The 22,500-nt window shown below is 36.8% G+C and overlaps 1 protein-coding gene across 2 annotated transcripts in view; it reads left to right on the top strand.

Annotated features, from left to right (window-relative positions):
* The window catches only part of LOC115211851 (cilia- and flagella-associated protein 44-like), a 204,798-nt gene that overhangs the window by 146,033 nt on the left and 36,265 nt on the right, over window positions 1–22,500 (top strand). For both annotated transcript variants that reach the window (XM_029780572.2, XM_036503433.1), the window contains 5 exons: window positions 9,721–9,881; window positions 12,589–12,717; window positions 14,766–14,880; window positions 18,820–18,997; window positions 22,355–22,476. In XM_029780572.2, coding sequence (XP_029636432.1) covers window positions 9,721–9,881; window positions 12,589–12,717; window positions 14,766–14,880; window positions 18,820–18,997; window positions 22,355–22,476 — 705 coding nt within the window. The remainder of the gene's footprint in view (window positions 1–9,720; window positions 9,882–12,588; window positions 12,718–14,765; window positions 14,881–18,819; window positions 18,998–22,354; window positions 22,477–22,500) is intronic.

Raw genomic sequence — 22,500 nt, 5'->3', positions numbered from 1 at the left:
GTAACAAGATAAAGAGATATAAGTAAAAAATTTTCAAATATAATATGCAAATAAATCAAAACTGACAGCTGTTTCGGCAGTGAGGACAGTCATACCTCATTTAACCTATAAGCCATAAAGGCAGGTATAAATGAGGCATTAACAAGGATGCCCCACGGCCTCTTCAGAGAATTAAATTAAATTGTTATATAGTGAAAAATATTATACAATCATATACATATATATAAAAATATAAAAATGTAAAATATAAAACTTATACATCATAAAGCTACACTTATATAATATAATACACATTTGTACAAAAAGGAAGGTAAACAGAACAAAATAAAACAAAATATATAATAGTGTATATATTAATATCAATAAGTACCGATATTATACATATTTGGCTAATAGTTTTTTTTATATATATATAAAAAAAAGGCTAACATATATGGAGATGAAAAATAATAATTAAATCCGTGGTACAGTTCATAAGATTCTAAAGCTATAAAAGTTAATAAAAATTACTATTAATAATAATAATAATAATATAATAATAATAATAATAATATAATAATAATAAATAATAAAAAAAAATATAATAAAAAATAGATACAGTTAAGTTAGCACCAAGTCCATCCTTACAAGATCGAAATAACTATGAGTTAAGAAATGCTGACCACTAGGTAAAGAAAATATAGATTAATTCGATTGGCTATTGGTTTGAAATTTAAATCACAAAAGAAAATTATACGGTTGGTTAGTCAGGGAACGCCAATATTCACACACGCATCTACAGATCAATCGCACATACACACGTAGTAATATGTATATGCATACACTTATACACATACATAATTACAAGTAACAACTAGCACATAGATAAACAAAAAGGGAAGCAACTATGCTACAATTTAGTCCTTCAAATTATAATTGTGCCTCAATAATAAAAGAAGAACCATCCATGCATTCCATAAAATATTTAATTTAGATATAAATATATTTTTAAATATCAGTATGTTACTAAGTCAGATACTTATTTCATGGGTAACTTAAAATTTTTACTTATATCTCTTTATCTTGTTACTATTACTGTATATCTCATTTCATTTTATGTATTGCCTTTACTCATATGTAATGGTGTATTAAAGTATGGATTGAGTATCATCGGATAGTTGATGTTTTACTGATTTAAGTATATTTCTCCATTCTCTAATTTTGTAGTATTAATTTACGGTAATATTATTACCTTTACCCATATAATGCAAAAGATGAACTGATTGTTTGACAATTTTTAACATCTATGTATTAATTTTGTTGGGTACCTATCTAGCAGTATATTGGATATATATTATCCCATGGTGGGTTGAATTTTCAACCCCTATCTCATTTTATATATATATATACATATTTATATATATATACATATATACATATTTATATAAATATATATATATATATATACATATTTATATATATATATATATCTATATATATATATTTATATATATATATATATATATTATATTATATATATATATATATATAATATTATATATATATAATATTTATATATATATTATTATATATATATATATATATTATGTATATATATTTATATATATTATATATATTTACATATATATATATATAATATTTATATATATATATATATTTATAATATATATACATATTTATATATATATACATATATACATATTTATATAAATATATATATATATATACATATTTATATATATATATATATTTATATATATATATTTATATATATATAATATATTTATTATATATATTTATATATATATATTATTATATATATATATATATTTAATATATATATATTTATATATATATATATTATTATATATATATATTTATATATATATATAATATTTATATATATAATATATATATATATATTATATATATATATATTTATATATATATATATATATTTATATATATATATATTATATATATATAATTATATATATTTATATATATATATATATATATATATATATATATTTATATATTATATATATTTATATATATATATATATTTATATATATATATATATATTTATATATATATATATATATATTTATATATATATATATATTTATATATATATATATATATATATTATATATATATTATATTATATATATATATAATATATTATATATATATATATATATTATATTATATATATATATATTTATAATATATATATATTATATTATATATATATATATATATTTATATATATAATATATATATATATATAATATATATATAAATATATATAATATAATATATATATATATAAATATATATATATATATAAATATATATATTATAAATATATATTATATATATAAATATATATATATATATATAAATATATATATATATATAGATATATTTATATAAATATGTATATATATATAATTTATATAAATATGTATATATGTATATATATATAATATGTATATATATATATATATTTATACTAATACAATTGTTTGTTTGTATTCCACCTGCCTTTGTCTTTTATTTATTTCCGTAAACCTGCCTTCGTCTTTTGTCTATTTTCATAAAGCTTCCCGTTATATATATATATATATATATATACATGTATATATATATCAGGTCATTAAGAATGAAATGTTCAATTTTGAACTAAAAATTTATTTTATTTTATCTCAACAAAAAGCAATGCAGTTAATCAAAGCATGCACCTAAATTATCAACACAATTTTGCCATTCTATCGGTAGCTTATTTATGCTGGCAGTGAAGAACTCTGGAGAGCAAAAGGTGTTGAAATCATGAAAGGCTGTTTTTGCATCTTCTTCAGATTTTTAGTTTTTACCTTGCAAAATGTTGTCTAATACCTGGAAAACATGATAGCCAGTTGGTGCAAGGTCTGATGAATATGGTGAATGACAGACTATTTCCAAATTCAGGTCTTGTAACTTGAGTGTGTTTTTTGTGCAACATGTGGTTGAGCATTGTCTCTGTTGACCAATCTCAGTTGTTTAATTGCAAGTTCACTCATTATTTCATCCAGTTGGTTGATGTACACATCTGCTGTAATTGACTTACCAGGTCTCATGAAGCTCTAGTGGATGACACCATCACTCAATCTCACCAGACCTACATTGACAGTGCCAACTTTGAGAAATTGGAAAGGGATGTGGGAGGAATCATGAGAAGTGGGGATGGCATTCAGCATCTGAAAGGAGGGTTTCAATAAACATTTGATAACAGATATGTTATATCAGTTATCTCACTTTAATCCACCATCATTCAACCATATTAAAATGGCTGCCCCTATTGGAAGTGAGTGTAATTCAAGCATTGTTGATATAAGTGCTATTGATACGAACAAATGGGTCAATGTTTAAGATAAATAAACAATTAACTAGTTAATTCATTATAAATAGAGAGAAAAGAATAAGTGGTTTGTTAATTGATTAAATAAGTAATGCAGTCTCTTTTTGGTGCATGCAGTAATGTGGATGAGACCACTGGTAATGGGGAACTAAGAGAGTCTTCTGGTACAGAGGAGAGACTTTCAATACCAGTGGGGGTGGGGGTGGCGTTGTGAGGGCCTTGCAGTACAGAGAGATTTCTGGTGTAAGAGAAGAGATTTCCAGTATAAAAGATATAGGTGTTGGGGGAGGGATTGGATGGGTGCATCGTGAATAAAGAAAGACAGTAAAACTGCACCTTTCTAAAATAGGGGTATATATGGGGTACATAGAAATCAGGGAGGAAAGATTGTAAAAATTAAAGCGAGCAGGGAGCATCAGGCATTATGATTACAAATGTTAGCTTGAATTAAATTACAGACAGGTTAATATTTTATGAGGTAGAAACACAAAATAGATGAATGATGTATAATTAAGGCAAAGTGGAGGTTCACGAAGCTGGACATGATGTTATATGTGGATAATAAACAAGCTGTGTAAAAATTAACGTCTCCACATGGACAAAAGGGTCTATATAATTCAGCAACAGGATGAGGGTGACTTGACCACAACACCAACTGCAGGAAGCCAGTCAGCTATCTGATAACCTATCAATCAGGTGACTGTGCTAGCCAGATCAATTATATTCTCACCAAACAGCGAGATGCATGGTTGATCTTAAATACAAAGACCCTCACTGGTGAAGAATGTATCCCACCAGCATAGACTAGTCATTAGTGACTTTAGACTTCAGGCCAGAAGGATGCTGAGAAGCAGACCAATCTGGAAAATAAGGATTTGGAAGCTTAAGGACCCTTCATATGGTCAGAGATTTAGGGACATTCTAATTGAGAAATTTGATGAGAGGAAGGAGGAGCTACAGACTTGTGAGATAGAGGGCAACTGGGAATTCTTGCTGGACAGCTTGCTGAGTACCACAGACGAAATCTGTGGCTGGTGCAAAGTCCCATCCAGACCTAGGGTAAGGTGGTGGTGGAACAATGCTGTAGACAGTGCCATTAATGCAAAGAAACAGGCCTGGAAGAGTGGGGGTTGCAGGAACTGTATCAGATAGCCAGAAGGAAAGCTAGGAGACAGGTATATGTAGCTAAGAGGGAAGCTAAAAAGAAGTTTGCCTATATTCAGAAATTTGAAGACCAAAGAATTGAAGACTGCAAGACAGTGTGCCAGAGAAAATTATGATGTCAAAAGAGAAAAATGTGTCTGCATGGATGATGGTGCACTTGCATTAATGATTTTGCAAAGAAAGAGGCTTGGAAAAGCCATTATGAAAGACTGCTGAACATGGAGAATGATTGGGAGGAGGAGAGTCTGCCAAATGTTTAACTAATTGAGGGACCAGCTACCTGAATCGACAGTACTTCGGTAGATAAACTAATTAAGGAAATGAAGATAGGAAAAGCCCCAGCCCATCAGGAATCACTGCTGAGATGCTTAAAATATCTGGCAGTGTGGGTTATGGTCTAGTCACCAGTATTGGTGGTTCGCAAAGGAGTCATACCCAATGACTGGTGTAGTAGCACGATAGTCAACTGCTACAAAGGTAAAGGTGATGCCTTAGATAGAAATAATTACAGAGGTATCAAATTGTTGGATCAGGTGATGAAATTTAGGAAGAGATAGTCTATGTGATAGGTGTGAACTGATGTATCTAACCACTCTATACAGCTCTGTAAGTAGCCCAGCTTGGTGTCCTTGGCATTGTGTAGGCCTCTCAAATTCTTGTACTTATAGGAATGAAACACCTACTGTAAATCATTTATCATGATAAATAGACATATATTTTGCCACTCTGTGAAAGTAAGGCCTGTGATTAAATCACTGTGATGTGAAGGAGGAAAAAGATGGAAGCTAAGATAGAATTGCGGTAGTCTTACTTGTCGATCAGGAAAGGGTTGCTCACAATGTCCACATGCTCTGGCTGCTGCCATACCGTATAACACGTCTGCTTTCATGTGCTGTCCACCACCAACAGACTACTCATGCCCTGCTGACCCCACATGCCCACCATGGTGCGTTAAGTCCACTGCCACTTCTGACAGGACATGTGTACTCACTCACTTCTGGTCCTTCCCTACAACACAACCTGGTTCATAACACCACATGCCTCCCACCCTCCAATCTGAAGATCATTCAGCCAACCTGCCCACACTCTCTCACCTCAACTCAGACAAAATGCCTTAACTCATCTCATAATCAGCCAACCAGTGAGGAGAGCACCACCCCCTCTGTGACCGCCGTGGGACTTCAGGACTGGCCTTAGTTCCTGGCATGTTGCTGCCAGCTTTGTCCTCTTGTCCATTACTGTTGGCTCCATCCTCCATTGCAGTGATGATCCTGCACACATCCAAAACATGACATGGCATGCCATCTATGGACACATTGTTCCTTGAATTTACAGATGTTTTTGTCCCTTTTCCCCATTGTGATGTGCACCGCGCATTCAGGGATTTAAACTAAACTTCTTCCCTGACCTGCACAAAGGTATGCTCTTTCTCTTCTGTGGGTTGCAACAATGCAGCACATGGATGTCTCCACTTGTACTTGAATATTGCCCTGTGTGGCACTGACTGCTCAGCCTGTCCCATCCTGGGCAACATATTATACCAAAAAATGGCCTCGACCAGTGAGATATGGCCCCTCTCTGCTATGGTCTTGATGGTGTGATGATGCCTCTCCACAACCCCATTGCCACTTGACCTGTATACCACCCTGAAGAAATGGCTAACATGCCACTTGTCAAGCATTTCTCCCAGCACCTCTGAGCAAAATGCAGTGCCATTGTCCACAAGCAGCTCATCCACAGGGCCTCATTCTAGGAATATCTCATTTAATATTCTTGTGATTTTCTCTGCATTCCCTGTCTTCATCTCCTTCCGTATGGCCAACCATCCCGGTCTGCAGTCGACCATTGAGAGGTATGTCCCCTGCTGGTAGTGTGTTACATCCACTGCCAGTCGTTTCCAGTTGTGTTCCACTGGAATGCTTCCTGCCTCACCTGGAGCAGGGTCAATGGACTGGCACCTGTTGCAGCTCCCAACTACTCTTTGAACACTCTGCCTGGTCACGTCAGAATCAACTTTCCTGGCTAAGAACAGGTTCCTGTCCACCCCCATGTGATGCATGGTATGCAATCTCCTCAGCTCCGAGTCACTCAGTCAACACACTGCAACCACTCCTTGATCCAGGTCCTCTGGCACCTGCAACCAGGCTTTCTTTACTCTGGTCAGGACTTCCACTCTATTCCTCTCAGAGGGCACAAAAACCACACTCAGCCTCAGGTCAAACTCAGCAGCTAGCTTGCCCAGAATTCCCAAATGGTGTTTTATCAACATCTCTGCACCCCCTTTGGTTCACACCCTCTGCTCGCCAGTGACCATTGATCCCACCCATCTAAGTACAATGGCCAAATTAGTCCGGATCTTGATGGTACACAGCCTCCATCTCAGGGCCAGATTCAGCCCCTTCAACATGGCATCCAGCTCTGCCACATTGATGCAGTTTCAGTCACCCTTCTTTCTGAGCCAGTCCACATCCTCCACCACAACACCTCCAATTTCCAGGACAACTCCCATTGCTATGCTACTAGCATCACACCACATGATCCCATTCTTCAATTTGAGCACATACCAGTTTCTTCTTACTGGGTCCTCAGTCAGTCAGTCCAAAACTTCTTGCATCCTGGCGGTTGTCTTCTCACCCATGTTATCACTCCAACTCACTCCTTCAGCTCGCCTCTTGATGAAGTTGAATGCCATCCGGAGTCATCCTACAATCAGATTGTATCCCAGCAGCTTCCCACACACAGAAAACAGTTCTTGCCTACACATCTTGGAGCCTAGTTCTTGGATCTCATTCCCTCTCCGAAACGCCAACATGCCAGCCTTGTCTCTCTGTAGCTTGAGTCCCAGTACAGCTCCTCCTTCCATCACCTCTGGTGGTTTGGCAGTTAGCCCAAAACTCTTCCTGTGGCTTATGACCTCCTTTACTGACACTATGCTCTCGTCCACCAGGATGTTCACCTTTCCCAGGATGGTTTTGAGAATTGTGACCATAATCGCTCAGTGGTATTTTATAAACACTCAACATGATTGTTTACAGCTGTCTTTCAAATTGCTGAAAGAAAGTACTCTTACTCTTTACTCTTTTACTTGTTTCAGTCATTTGACTGTAGCCATGCTGGAGCACCACCTTTAGTCGAGCAAATCGACCCCAGGACTTATTCTATCGGTCTCTTTTGCTGAACTGGTAAGTTACAGGGATGTAAACACACCAGCATTGGTTGTCAAGCAATGTTGGGGGGAACAAACACAAACACATAAACACACACACATACACACACACACACACACATATATATATATATATATATATATATATATATACATACGTATATACGATGGGCTTCTTTCAGTTTCTGTCTACCAAATCCACTCACAAGGCTTTGGTCAGCCTGAGGCTATAATAGGCGACACTTGCCCAAGGTGTCATGCAGTAGGAATGAACCTGGAACCATGTGGTTGGTAAGCAAGCTACTTACCACACAGCCACTCCTGCACCTGGTAGTGTATAACATTTTACGAAACATTTAACAAATTTGAGCATTTGTGTGTGGGGTGGGTGAATATGAGAGAAAGGTGGGAGGATTGTGTAGGATATTTAATCGAGATTATGCGGAGATGGAGAAATAAGTTCATCAACTAAAGAGGGTAAACAAAAGTGCTAAAGAGCAAAGGAGAGGAAGGTATAGACAGAGAGAGAGAGAGAAGGAAAGAAGAAAGGGAAAAAAGGTAATGGGAAAGATACTTAAGACTATTTAGAGATGAAGGAAGTAAATTAATCAATGGAAACTGTGCAAGACAGTGTGAGCCAAAGGCTCTGAGAAAGGAGAGGTAGGTGGTATCAGAGAAGGTAAATTTAAATCAAAACAAAAGGTTACAATCTCAGCAGAATTACGGCAAGGCAAAATTAAAGTATATAAAGGTTCAAATATTTTCTTCATTAAACATAATGGATTTGGTATTCTAGTAATTTTTATAAAAGAAGACCAATAGTTGAAATTACTGTTCGCACAGAGAACAACAACACATTGTGTATCTTTACTGCCAAAGCATATTTCTTCAACATATTCATACAACACATCATCTACCATATTTTCAGACATACAAGTTGACATAATACATAATTCAAGCAGGTAGTGTAAGCATCATAGTGTAAACATTCAAACATTGTCACTATACTCTTACTCTTTACTCTTTTACTTGTTTCAGTCATTTGACTGTGGCCATGCTGGAGCACCACCTTTAGTCAAGCAAATCGACCCCAGGACTTATTCTTTGTAAGCCCAGTACTTAGTCTATCGGTCTCTTTTGCCGAACCGCTAAGTGACGGGGACGTAAACACACCAGCATTGGTTGTCAAGCAATGCTAGGGAGACAAACACAGACACACAAACACACACATACATACATATATATATATATACATATATAAGACAGGCTTCTTTCAGTTTCTATCTACCAAATCCACTCACAAGGCATTGGTCGGCCCGGGGCTATAGCAGAAGACACTTGCCCAAGATGCCATGCAGTGGGACTGAACCCAGAACCATGTGGTTGGTTAGCAAGCTACTTACCACATAGCCACTCCTGCACCTATCTTCCCAAATTTTATTGCATTTCACATAGAATATTTGATCCAAAGTTATCTTGGAATATACTTTACCTCTTTTGGCTATAAATTTAGTCAGAGAAATTTGGAAAATATGATAACCTATTTTATTCAATTTAGTAACACCATTAAATGGTTTGGCAGAAACCTCTAGATTCAATAGAATCTTCTGGAACTCTCAGACCATTCTTTTACTTTAAATGATGTTGTTTTGATTCATTTGATATTTTTTTCCTTTCTGATTCCCCGTCTCTCCTATTTTTGGTTTAAAATTTCAAATTGACATAATTTTGGTTTAAAATTTCAAAAATGACATAATTTCATAAACCGAAACAGGGTGGAGAAGACTAAAAAGAAAATTCCTATACTGAAATTTTGAAATTTAACACATTGAAATTCTATGAAGAAAATTCGAAATTTAAATATACAGTAACATCTTTTCACTTCTGTGGAATTTTGATTTAATCGCAGATATTTGCTACACCCTATTCTCAGTTTATGAAAACATTAGCATGAAAATGTATAACACTGCTAATATTTCTTGACAGCATGCAAGTCGTGGTTCCATGGTTCTAACAAAAAGCAGCAATCTGGGTGTCTTTGAGACAAAAGAGGAATTATTTAACCAGATGATTGATAATGAGAATTTTGAAAGATCAACAGCTATAACCAAAATGGAAATCATGCAAGCAGAAGAACTAGAAATTAGGTGAATATCTGTAACTAAGGTACTTGACTACTAAAACCAAAGGCAGGAGTTTATTACTTTTGCTTCAATCAGTGGCACTACACAGAAGATCTGCTTTCTACTATGTTTGAGGCACTGAAATTGTTAAGCTCAAGAAAGCATTATGGTAGCCATTTACATATGGAGCTGATAGCTTCAAGTGCCTGAATTACAAGTATGAAAGCCACCTAAACATATAGAATTTATGGAATTTGTGCAGCATCTCATGCTGGTAGCATGATATCTCTTTAATCCAATATTCTACAAGAACCATTACTTGATTTGTAGGCAAGTAAATACTTATTCTTTGACATCTAATTCCACAGAGATATCTTACTCAATTCTGAGTAGGAGAGGGTAATGTTTTAGCTATTTAAGGGAATGTCACTGCCTGTTACAAATCTTGGGTTCATTTTCCCTCCAGTTGGCAGCACCCGATGATAGCCCAAATTTATGGACTGGGGCCATAGACTAAGACTTTTGCAACGACATGATTGCGACATCAGTAACAGTGCAGAACATTTAGCACTGGTCTTCAACAAGCTGAGGTTCTGGCAATATAAGTTCTGCCAACCACAACAAGCTAGTAGAGGTGTACTGTCACTATAGATAATTATACACCAAACCATTGGCTTTTCATGATACCCTTAAAGCCAGGAACTTTTCAGAACCTCCCTGTAGTGTTTGTTCCAGCTCTGTTCTGATTTATTTGGCTGGTAAAGTTAATCCATCACCTGTTGTCATATCATTAACACTTGGCCATTGGATGCCTTTAGTGGAGCCCAGTCTGTTTCAAATATTTGGGATAGATCTCACGATTGTGGATACTTTCTTTCTTCGTTGTCTCCCTCCTTTCCTCTCCCTCTCTCTCTCTCTCTCTCTTCCTTCCTTCCTTCCTTCCCTCCTACTAAGCTTGAAGACCCTGTAAAATGTTGTAAGCACTGCCCTCCCATCTGACTAAACAATAAAAAACAAAAGGATGCATTTAAATGATAGTAATCATGCATCTATTTTTTTTTTTAGAACACAGAGTATGATAAATTCCTCTGGGACTTTCCATAAAACCAACCAAGTACAGTTTGAGTAATTACTTAAGATGTGAACACTCACTTATTCCATGTACTTCATTACTCCAGCTGCTTTATGGTTCTCCATCAACTTTCCTACTATATTACACTTGGCAAAAGTAATATAACTTTTGGAGATTAAAAAAATTTTTTTTACTATAATTTGAAATCTTTATTATTGCAAATCATTTGGCCATCAAATAGAAACAGCTGATTTGCTATAAATGAAATTGTGGCAAGCAGTATCATATAACTTGCTAATGGCCAAAACAATGATTGTTCAAAGGTTTTGAACTCGACCAATGTGGTTAGTAGTCTGGTACTTAATGATTTTCAAAAATGTATCAATGTTTTTTTTTCTTTTAAATGGTTTCTTAACCATTTGCTTGTCCAAAGTCTTTTCATAAGCTTGTCTTAAATGTCCAGGTTTGTTTCCAGACTTTTTGTTAACCCTTGTTAATAAAACAAGAGGATCAGAAATGGAAATCGATCAATGGAAATTGCAGATGTGTTACCAGTGCCGGTGGCATGTCGAAACTCTACTTGTGAAGACCCGTTGAGGCAAGTGAGGATCAGAATGGAAATCGATCAATGGAAATTGCAGATGTGTTACCAGTGCCGGTGGCATGTAAGAGAACCTTCCGTTTCGCGACCGTTGCCAGCACCGCCCCGTTTCGTGTCCGTTGCCAGCCTCCCCTGGCCCTTGTGCCGGTGGCACATAAAAAGCACCATCCGTTCGTGGCCGTTTGCCAGCTCTGTCTGGCACCTGTGCGGGTGACACGTAAAAAGCACCCACTACACTCACGGAGTGGTTGGCGTTAGGAAGGGCATCCAGCCGTAGAAACACTGCCAGATTTGACTGGGCCTGATGAAGCCTTCTGGCTTCACAGACCCCAGTAGAACCGTCCAACCTATGCTAGCATGGAAAACGGACGCTAAACGATGATGATGATGATGATGATGATGTTTCATATGTCCTGAGTAATATAAAGCTTTCCTCTCATAAGTTCCCAAGATATTCTGGTGGTTGAAAACAATTGGGAGTGTGTGTCATATATGATGCACGGACACCAGGGAAATGTGTCCTGAGTATCACATGTACAACACAGGACAGAAAAAGGGTTTATTCTCTGGTGAGTTACCTAAAATGAAATAAATATGCTGACATGTGAATGGCACCTATGAATCATAATCGTGGTCATTGCTGGTAGCATGATCTTCTAGTGGTGATGACAAGTAACTGAGACCTTACGCAATATGCTCTGCTTGAGAAGACACACTAAGCCAAGTGAGATCATAGTCGTGGCTGTTGCCCGTGTCAAGTAAATGGCACCCATAAAACCATAGCTGTGACTGCTGCCAATGTCATGTATAAGGCACCCATACCAGTGGCATATAAAAAGCACCCAGTGCACACTCCAAAGGGGTTGGCATCAGGAAGGGCGTCCAACCATAGAAATCAGACTGGCACCTGGTGCAGCCCTCTGACTTATCAGTTCCAGTCAAATCATCTAACCCATGCCAGCATGGAAAGCAGGTGTTAAATGATGATAACGATGACGACAACGAATTAATGTAACACTGCCTAAAGATTTATTAATATCTTTGTTTCACACATCTAGGAATCAATATAAAAGAGATGATCTACTGAGGAAAATAGAACAGATGAAAGCAGATTTTGATGCAAGGCTTTGTTTACTGCGACATGAAAAATTTCTCTTAGATGTTTTAATTAAAAAAGGAAATCTAAGGTTAGTTTGTATATCTTGACTACGTCTTTTATGTTTTACTTGTTTCAGTAATTGGACAGTGGCCATACTGGAGCATTGCTTTGAAGGGTTCTAGTCAAACACATCAACTCAAGTGCTTATTTTTTTAAAGCCTTGTACCTATTTTATTATATTCTTTTGCTGAACTCTTTAAATACAGAAATGTAAGAAACCAACACCAATTGTCATGCAGTGGAGGGGAAACACACACACACAATGGGCTTCTATACAGTTTCCATCTACCAAATTAACTCACAAGGTATTGGTTATCCCTTAGAAGCTGACAATATGTGCATCACTGATCAAGAGCAAGTGTACTGGAAGAAGATCATAGCCATGTGTTGTGAGTGGTTATTTGGGGGTTGAATAAATGTAACAAAAGGAAATTTTGAAGGAAATATTAGCCATTTTTCATACTTTCTAGAGGTAAGCAAATAGGAAATAACACTAGCTACTCAAGGACTAAAATCATGTACACTGTAATTTACAGCGAATTATTTATATACCAGAGTAATCTATTGGGTTGGCAACTAAGTTCCCGCCGTTCTTTTTTTTTTTAATTTAAATTTTTAAAAGGTTTAATAAAAAATAACAACTAATTAATCAATAATGTATTCATCCTTGTTGCTTACAACTTCTTCCCAGCGTTCAACAAGATTTTCAATACCTCATTGGTAGAAATCACCCGATTTTAACTCGAAAAATTGAGCCATGCAAGCTCTCAATCCTGCATGAGTATTGAATGAAACTCTGCACATAGCATTTGAAAGAGATCAAAAGAGGTGTAAATCCATTGGTGCCAAACCAGAAGAGTATGGCAGGTTTGGCAGCACTTCCCAGCCATGTGTTTGAATGGCTTCCTTGGTCATATTGGCGATAGGAGGGCAGGCGATCATGCAGTAGAAGAACTCCATTCTGCTGATTAGGTCTTTTCTCTGAGTCATTTCATCTGTTGAATGTAGAGTTCCGCATTTACCATTTGGTTCCGTTCAAGCAATTCATAATGGATAATCCCTTCCCAGTCCCACTATATGCACAACATCGTTTTACGCAGACGAAGTTCTTGTTTCACGTGCAGTGTCGCTTGTTTACCATTCCTTACACTGCTTCATATTGATGTATAGGCACCATTTTTCATCACCAGTAACGATTCGGTAAAGAAATTGTTGCTTGTGTGATGAGCAAAAAACCAGCGGAGATGGTGGCTTGTTGATTTTTGTTGTTGTCTCTTAAAGCATGTGGAACCCATGCTCCATACTTCTGAACTTTTCCCATTGAGTGAAGAGGCTTCTCTATAGCAGTGTGAGAGCATTCCATTTTCTCTGTCAGTTCCCTTGTCATTTGACGAGAATTTTTGTGCAAAACTGGCCTGCCAGAACAAGGTGCATCTTTGAGATCAAAATTTACATTTTTGAACTTGGCAGACCAATCATGAGCAGTTCTTTCAGCTATGGCACCCTCTCCATACACAACACAAATGTCGTGAGCAGCTTTTGCAGCCTTAGAACCTTGATTAAAAGCAAAAAGGGGGAGGTGTCGAAAATGCTCATTTTTCTTAACTTGATATTCTATTTTAATGATCTGAAAATAAACAAAAATTAAGTAGAAAAAACAAAATAGATTCCAAAATGATTCAGAAATAGAATTCTCATAAAAAATAGATTCCAAAATTTAAAAACGCAATAAATTCTAAAATTTAAATAAAAAGGCGGGAACTTAGTTGCCATCCCAATATGTGAATATGTGAGCATGTATTTCATAGGGAATATATGTGTTTGTGTGTTATACGTAAGTGTGTGTATGTGTATCTAAATGTAATTATTTTACTGAAAATATATATGTATGACTGTGTATATGAGTACATGTGCTTTTCCTCCCTTGTAATATTCGTAGATCAGGGGAAAAAAATTGGTCTAATAACGGTACCTGGCATTAGCTCTATGACAATTATACTAAAGTTGTGAAAACACTTGATTTGGTGAACTGATTTTATAAATGTGGCCAGAAATAAAGTTGCCATCTCTTTGCAGGGAAATAACAGCTTTTGAAGAGTTAGTTTTACTAAAAGAATATGAAAAGTATGAAAACATCATCGCAGAAAAAGTCGAAGAGAGATTCAAAGAAAAACTTGATATGGAAAGAAAGGTAAGAATGTGTCCTCCTCCTCCTCCTCCGCTTTTTCATCTTCCTCTTCTCCCTCTTCTTCCTCCCCTTCCTCTTCCTTCCCATCTCCTCCTCCTTCTTCCATTTCCCCTCTCTCTTCCCCCACCCCATTTTTCATCTTCTATTTCATTGTTGTTTACATTAGGTGTACCTGGATAAGAAATGTTCTTACAAATCAGTGCTGACTATAAAATCTCAAGAAAATCTGCAGAGGTGCACGTAGTTCTGAGTTCAGTCCTACTGTGTGGCACCTTGGTCAAGTGTGTTCTACCATAGCCTCAGGCTGACAAAGCCTTGTGGGTAGATTTGGTAGATAGAAACTGAAAGAAGACTCTTGTATATGTGTGTGTGTGTGTTTATATATGTGTGTGTGTGTGTATGTATGTATGAATGTATGTATGTATGTATGTATGTATGTATGTATCTATGTATATAAATAAATAGATCTGGGTGCATTCAGGTGATTTTTATATAGATTTTTCGATATGCAAAATACATCCACTGAAAATTATTCATCTGCACAGGTACTTCCTGTACTCCAAATCTAAGTAAAATCATTCAATTGGTTGGTTGGCAAAAACCTAAAAATGCACTTGTAACTTACTCTAAAATGTCTCAAACAGATTCAGTAAATAGTAAAAAAATGGCTTAGGAATGTCAGGGAAACAGGTCTGGCTCAGCAGGTGTCCCGATGTATCACAGGCTGGACCTGGTCGTCATCCTGCCACTGTGGTCAAACAATCTTCAAGAAAAAGTAAAAATAAACATCCTTTGAATTGCGGTTGTTGGAATGTGCGCACACTTCTTGATGATAATTTCAACAAGAGGCCAGAAAGGTGTACTGCACTTATTGCATGTGAGCTTAAGAAATATTCCCTTGATATAGTTGCGCTCTCTGAAACCCATCTCTCTGGTGAGGGTCAAGTAAATGAACCTACTTATGGATATACTATCTTTTGGAGAGGCCTACCTAAGGGTCAGCATAGAGAATCTGGTGTTGGGTTTGCTCTCAAGAATACATTAGTATTCTCCATTGCAGAGCTTCCAAGTGGTATATCTGAACAGATCATGTCATGCAGTATTAAACTGACAAAAGGTAGGCTTCTTACTGTTGTCAGTATTTACGCACCAACAATCTGTAGGGCAGTTTTATGATGATCTAGCATGATTATTGAGGAAAGTACCAATTTCTGAGAAGCTGGTTATATTGGGAGATTTCAATGCAAGAGTTGGAAAGAACTATGTTTCATGGCCTGTTTTAGGTCAACATGGGATTCGAAAATGAAATAAAAATGGAGCAGCTCTTTTGACATTTTGTACTGAGAATAATCTGGTTGTCACAAACACTCTGTTTAAGCAGAAAAATAAATATAAAACCACCTGGATGCACCCAAGATCTAAGCACTAGCATCTCATAGATTATATTCTGATCAAGAAATGTGATATGAAAGACGTTTCTAGCGTTCGGGTCATGAGAGAAGCAGAGAGCTGGACTGACCATCATCTAGTGTGTGGAAAAATAGATTTTTCGATAATGCCTAAAAAGCAACAGTCTGGTCCTAAGGTACCCAAAAAGTTAAATGTTGCAAACTTTAAATTATCGAGCAACTTGCAAAGATTCCACGATGCTATAGAAAGTATCAATCTTGACCCAAACAAGCTATAGGAAGATTTCAAAACCAAAGTATTTCAGGCTGCAAGTTTGTCAGTGGGATTTAAATTACATAAGTCTAGTGACTGGTTCTCAGATAGATCAGCAGAAATTCATGATCTAATTTTAGAGAAACAAAACTTAGGCAATGCATTTCTTTCTCAGTCCTTGAACCCCAACTCAAACAAAACATGCATAAAGCTGAAAAGGAAAATGCAGACTGCTCTAAAGAAAATTAAACAGGAATGGTGGAATGATAGAGCAAAAGGGGCACAAGAAGCAGCTGATAGAAATGATGCCAAGGGTTTGTACTCTTATGCTAAGGAAGTATATGCCCAAAATCTTCCTCAATAGCACAGTGAGAACAGGAAATGGATGTTTTCTTCTGACTGACACCGCTTCTATTCATAAGCATTTGGGAGAACATTTTTCTGCACTTTTGAATAGACCATCATCTGTTGACATGAGAATGATAGAAAAAATTGAACACCTTCCAGTTATAGAAGAGATGACATTTGAACCAACTCTAAATGACATTTATTTAGCTGTGAATAAGCTGATGGAATCTGTGCAGAAGTCTTGAAATATGGGGGTGACAAAATGTTTGAACTCTTAAATATATTAATTTGTCACTGTTGGAGAACTGAGAAAGTGCTTCAAGACTGGAATGATGCCATTTTAGTCTCCTTGCATAAATCGGGGCCAAAGGATCTGTGAGGTAATTTTTGTGGGATTTCGCTTTTGTCTGTGGTTGGAAAGGTACTTGCCTGCATTTTGTTAAAACATTTAAATACTTTTATAGTTCCAAATATAGTGTCTGAGTCTCAGTGTGGTTTTCATTCCTCCAGGGGCACAGCTGATTGTATCTTTACTGTCAGACAATTACAAGGAAAGTGCATTGAACAGAATCTTGCTCTATACCAGTGCTTTGTTGGTTTGGGCAAAGCATTTGATACTGTTAATCGAAATGCTCTGTGGCTAATTCTAAGGAAAACAGGTTGCCCAGAAAAAATTTGTAAACATGGTCAGGGCTTTGCATCAAGATATGAAAGCTAGAGTTAATTTTGGTAGTAGGCTCTCTGAATCTTTTGCTGTGGAAAATGGAGTAAAGCAAGGAGACATTGATGCACCCACCCTCTTTGCAATATACTTTGCTGTTGTGTTGTCACATGCTTTTCAAAACTCTGAGGAGAGTATTTACATAAAATATCGAACAACAGGGAATGTTTTTAATCTGACCAGACTGAAATGCAAAACGAAGGTTTTTACTTCACTCATTAGGGAACTTTTGTCTGCTGACGATTGCAGTCTTGTCAGTCATTCTGAAACAGGTCTGCAATCTCTTGTATCTGCATTTGACTCAGCTTGTGATTATTTTGGCTTGACCATCAACTGGAAAAAAAAAACAGTTGTAATGCATCAACCTGTATGTGTTGCTGTTTGTAACCCCACTAAAATTTTTGTTAAGGGAAAGTTACTTGAGGTTGTTGATTCATTCATCTACCTTGGAAGCTCTGTTCAAAATGATTGGAAATCTTGATACAGAAATACAGCTGTGAATTCAAAGGTCAGCAGAAGCATTCGGTGGCTTAGAGTCACGCATTTGGTGCCAGCGACATATAAATAAGAATACAAAGCTGGCTCTTCACAAATCATTTGTCTTACCATCCCTGTTGTATTCTTGTGAAACATGGACTTGTTATGAAAGGATTTTAAACTGTTAGAACAATTCCACCCAAAATGCTTTTATTGCATTTTAAAAATTAAATGGAGCTCTTTTACTCCAAACAAAGATGTCCTTGCATCTGCAGGCATCACGTCAATTAAAGCTATGATTTTGAGGAACCAAATGAGATGGTGTGGCCATATTATTTGATTGGCAGATGAATGCATGCCAAAACAGCTCTTTTATGGTGAACTTGCAGAGGGGAAACGCTATTGGTGTATATGTGTGTGAGTATATATGTATGTATGCATGTATGTATGTGTGTATATCTATATATATGTATGTATGTATATATATATATATATATAAATATATATATATATATATATATATATATATTTATATGATGGGCTTCTTTCGGTTTGTATCTACCAAATCCACTCACAAGACTTTGTTCAGCCTGTAGTAGAAGACACTTGCCCAAGGTGCCACATTGAGCAACTGAACCCAGAACCATGTGGTTGGAAAGCAAGCTGTTTACTGCACAGCCACATCTCCACCTTTGTTAACATTTCCCGTTTTTTTTTATATGTATCTTTGTTAGGTCCAAGAATGTCAGGCCAAAATTGATAGCAAAATAAAAGATATTGAGAAACTTCTGGAACGTGAACGAGCCCTTCATGGAACACTTGTAACAACAATTGGAGAAAATAAGTTTGCTGATTATCTCATTAAAGTGTTCAAGAAGAAGATTAAGAGATCAAAGAAAAAGGAAACAGAAGGTACTAATCCATTTTCATATCTTTATTTTTATATTTTTCTTTTTTCTTTCTTTATTTTCTTTTTAGTCTGAAGAGAATGTCAGTGCCTAAACTAATTTTGCCTCTTACTTTGGATAATATGTAACCCTGTTTAGGTTACATTTTTTTGGCTTTATTTTCTGGCTTTGGAGGAAGGTGCTGTAACCATGCCTTTACAGGCCCTCCAAGACATACAAGTACAAGTACAACATGGATTTTCTAGAAGATTTGGTTCCAAAATCTTTCCAGATTACTGATTTTTCCAAACCAGAGCTGGTCATCTTGGTCAACACACTGTAAATCAGTGGTTCTCAAACAGGGTCCACATAAGACTTTACTATTAAAAATTTATGTGTAATGAACTGGTTGTATTTCAACAATATACAAAATATTTTTATCATTTTTTTCTATGCAATTCTTGATAATATTTAATTATAAAAATTTTTTTAACCTTTTAGCATATAAACTGGCCATATACAGCCAAGATATTCTACCTGTTTTATGTTCGAATAGGGCAGATCTAATCTTTCACACCTACACTACACTATCTCTATGCACCCTTTTCAAGCCTAGCCTGGCTCATAGCCCCAGTTTCCTGGCTTCTGTGGCATATGTGTTTCCCCCCAGCTGGACGGGACGGCAGTCCATCGCAGCATTACTCATGAAACTTGAAGAAAGATTGAGAGAAAGAGTACAACAGGGGTCGCCACCACCCCCTGCCGGAACCTCGTAGAGCTTTAGGTGTCTTCGCTCAATAAACACACACAATGCCCAGTCTGGAAATCGAAACCGTGATCCTCCCAACCACGAGTCCGCTGCACTAACCACTGGACCATTGTGCCTCCACCCTACACCACACTGTCATTCAACAAATAAACAATTACATCATCAAAATCTGAAAGCTATGAGATGATGCATGATTGATTCAAAACAGGGTGAATAGATAATAAGGATTGCATTTGACAGAATAATCTGAATGCTCAGGTGTTAAAGCATCAAATGGTTATGAGTGTCCACCTGAGTAAAATAGGAATCAAATTGGTCCATAGGCAAAAAATGGTTGAGAAATTAAGCAATTAAATTAAATTTTAAAAAAAAGACAATGCAGGAAAAAATGACAGACTGTATCAGAGGTAAGTGCAACAAACCCTCAAGATGAAGGCATGGCTATTGCTTCTGTTCTTTCTAGAGTCTCAAATGCTACAGTTCTAAGGATAGCAGGAGTGGAAGCAATGAGATTACGTAAGTGACACTAGTCCCAGAGTTTGACAATGAAGCAGGAAATTAAGAAGCTGTAAGGATCTCTTCCACTTGCAAAGGTTGGACAGTGTTGCAATGGAGAGAAGATGGTGACTGGAAAAAGACAAGAAAGTATCAGAGACTGATAAAAAAAAGGTTGGCTCAAAAAAATATGATAGAAGGAAGCAGACTACAGGAGCAGGAAAGGCTCTCCAAATAAGCCACTCACCTGACTGGAGTGCTTGAACTTTGGTGATGGAGTTGAAATAGCTATATTGATTGAGGTCAATTTGGGAAGAATATCAGAAGCCTCATCTCAAATCTCATCATACTGTCTTTAAAAACAGGATATACTGAATAATGTGATACTGGGCTCTCTGCAGAGAGAAAAAAGACAGGATGGTCATGGCTGCTGATGTGCCTTTGATTATAGGTTTACTTATATAGGATGTGTGGAGGCGCATGGCTTAGTGGTTAGGGTGTCAGCATCATGATCGTAAGATTGTGGTTTCGATTCCTGGACTGGGCGACGCGTTGTGTTCTTGAGCAAAACACTTCATTTCATGTTGCTCCAATCCACTCAGCTGGCAAAAATGAGTAATACTGTGATGGACTGGCATCCCATCCAGCTGGGGACACATACGCCATTGAAACTGGGAAACCGGGCCCATGAGCCTGCTAGGCTTTAAAAAAGTGCGCATTTATTTATTTATTTTATATAGGATGTTCCTGGTGCTAAATAACAAGGGTCCCAGCTGATACGATCAACAGAACAGCTTGCTCATGAAATTAACGTGCAAGTGGCTGAGCACTCCATAAACACATGTACCCTTAATATAGTTGTCAGGGAGATTCAGCATGACACAGAATGTGACAAGGCTGGCCCTTTGAAATACAAGTACCACTTATTTTTGCCAGCTGAGTGGACTGGGGCAATGTGAAATAAAGTGTCTTGCTCAAGGACACAATGCATCACCAGGAATTGAACTCACAACCTTACAGTCATGAGCTGAAAGCCCTGACCATGAAGCCACATGTCTTCACTGCTAAACAACAATAATGAAACAGATAGATATATATTCCACATCCTCTCTCTCTCCTTCTCCCCCTTCTCTCTTTGTGGAAAGTATGTGGCCTAGTGGCTAGGATGTTGGGTCATGATTATTTGCTCATGTGTTCATTTCTTGAACCAGACGGTGTGTTTTATCCTTGAGCAAAGCACTTCATTTTACATTGTTCCAATCCTTCCTTCTGAAGAAAACACTGACAGCAGCTGGAAATTAACCTTGCAATGAAGAGGGAGGTGACCCAATTCAGGAGGGGTGGAATAGTATACATTCAGTCATCTGAACACCTCTGAGATCAGGATAAACTGCAGCTTCATGATCCTCATAAGCCTCATGAGTCAAAGCAGCCATAACTCATTTCCCCTCTCTTTCACTTAGTATATATGTGTTTCTATTCATGTATGTATAACGATACAGTTCTATCATCAACTTCACCATCATCATCATCATCTCATTTAGCATCCTTTTTCCATGCTGTTAAGGGCTGGACAGCTTGACAGGAACTGGCAAAGGCCAGGGGCTGTACCAGGTTCCAGAGTCTATTTTGGTTTGGTTTCTATGGCCGAATGCCCTTCCTAATGCCAATCACTTTACAGATTGTACTGGATACTTTTATGTGGTACCCCCACCAGTGCTTTTCATGTAACACCATCACCAGTGCTTTTTACATGGCACCAGTACCAGGACATTTTTCATGGCACCAGCACCAGTACTTTTAATATGACACCATCACCAATGCTTTTTACATGACACCAGCCCCAGTAATTTTTATGTGGCACCAGCACCAGTGCTTTTTACATGGCACCAGCACCAGTGCTTTTTATGAGAGACCAGCACCAGCGCATTTTACATGACACCATCACCAATGCTTTTTACATGACACCAGCCCCAGTGCTTTTTATGTGGCACCAGCCCCAGTGCTTTTTATGTGGCACCAGCACCAGAGCTTTTTATGTGACACCTTGGTTTTAGGATTTCATATATTCCAGGCTATGTCTATATTATAAAGAGTCTGTGTCTATTTTCTCCACAGGTACTGATGAAGAAAGTGATGGAAGCAGCTCTGAAGACAGTGACATTACTGACACAGATGAAGGCTCTGAATCAGAGTCTGCTGCTTTTGACCTTGATGTCTGTCCTTCAGGATGTGACCAGGTGAATATATTCTTTCAATATCAC

This window comes from Octopus sinensis, linkage group LG5 (assembly GCF_006345805.1).
Source record: "Octopus sinensis linkage group LG5, ASM634580v1, whole genome shotgun sequence".
NCBI lineage: Eukaryota > Metazoa > Mollusca > Cephalopoda > Octopoda > Octopodidae > Octopus > Octopus sinensis.
Note: the sequence above shows the minus strand (reverse complement) of the source record. Positions and strands in the feature narration are given on the sequence as shown.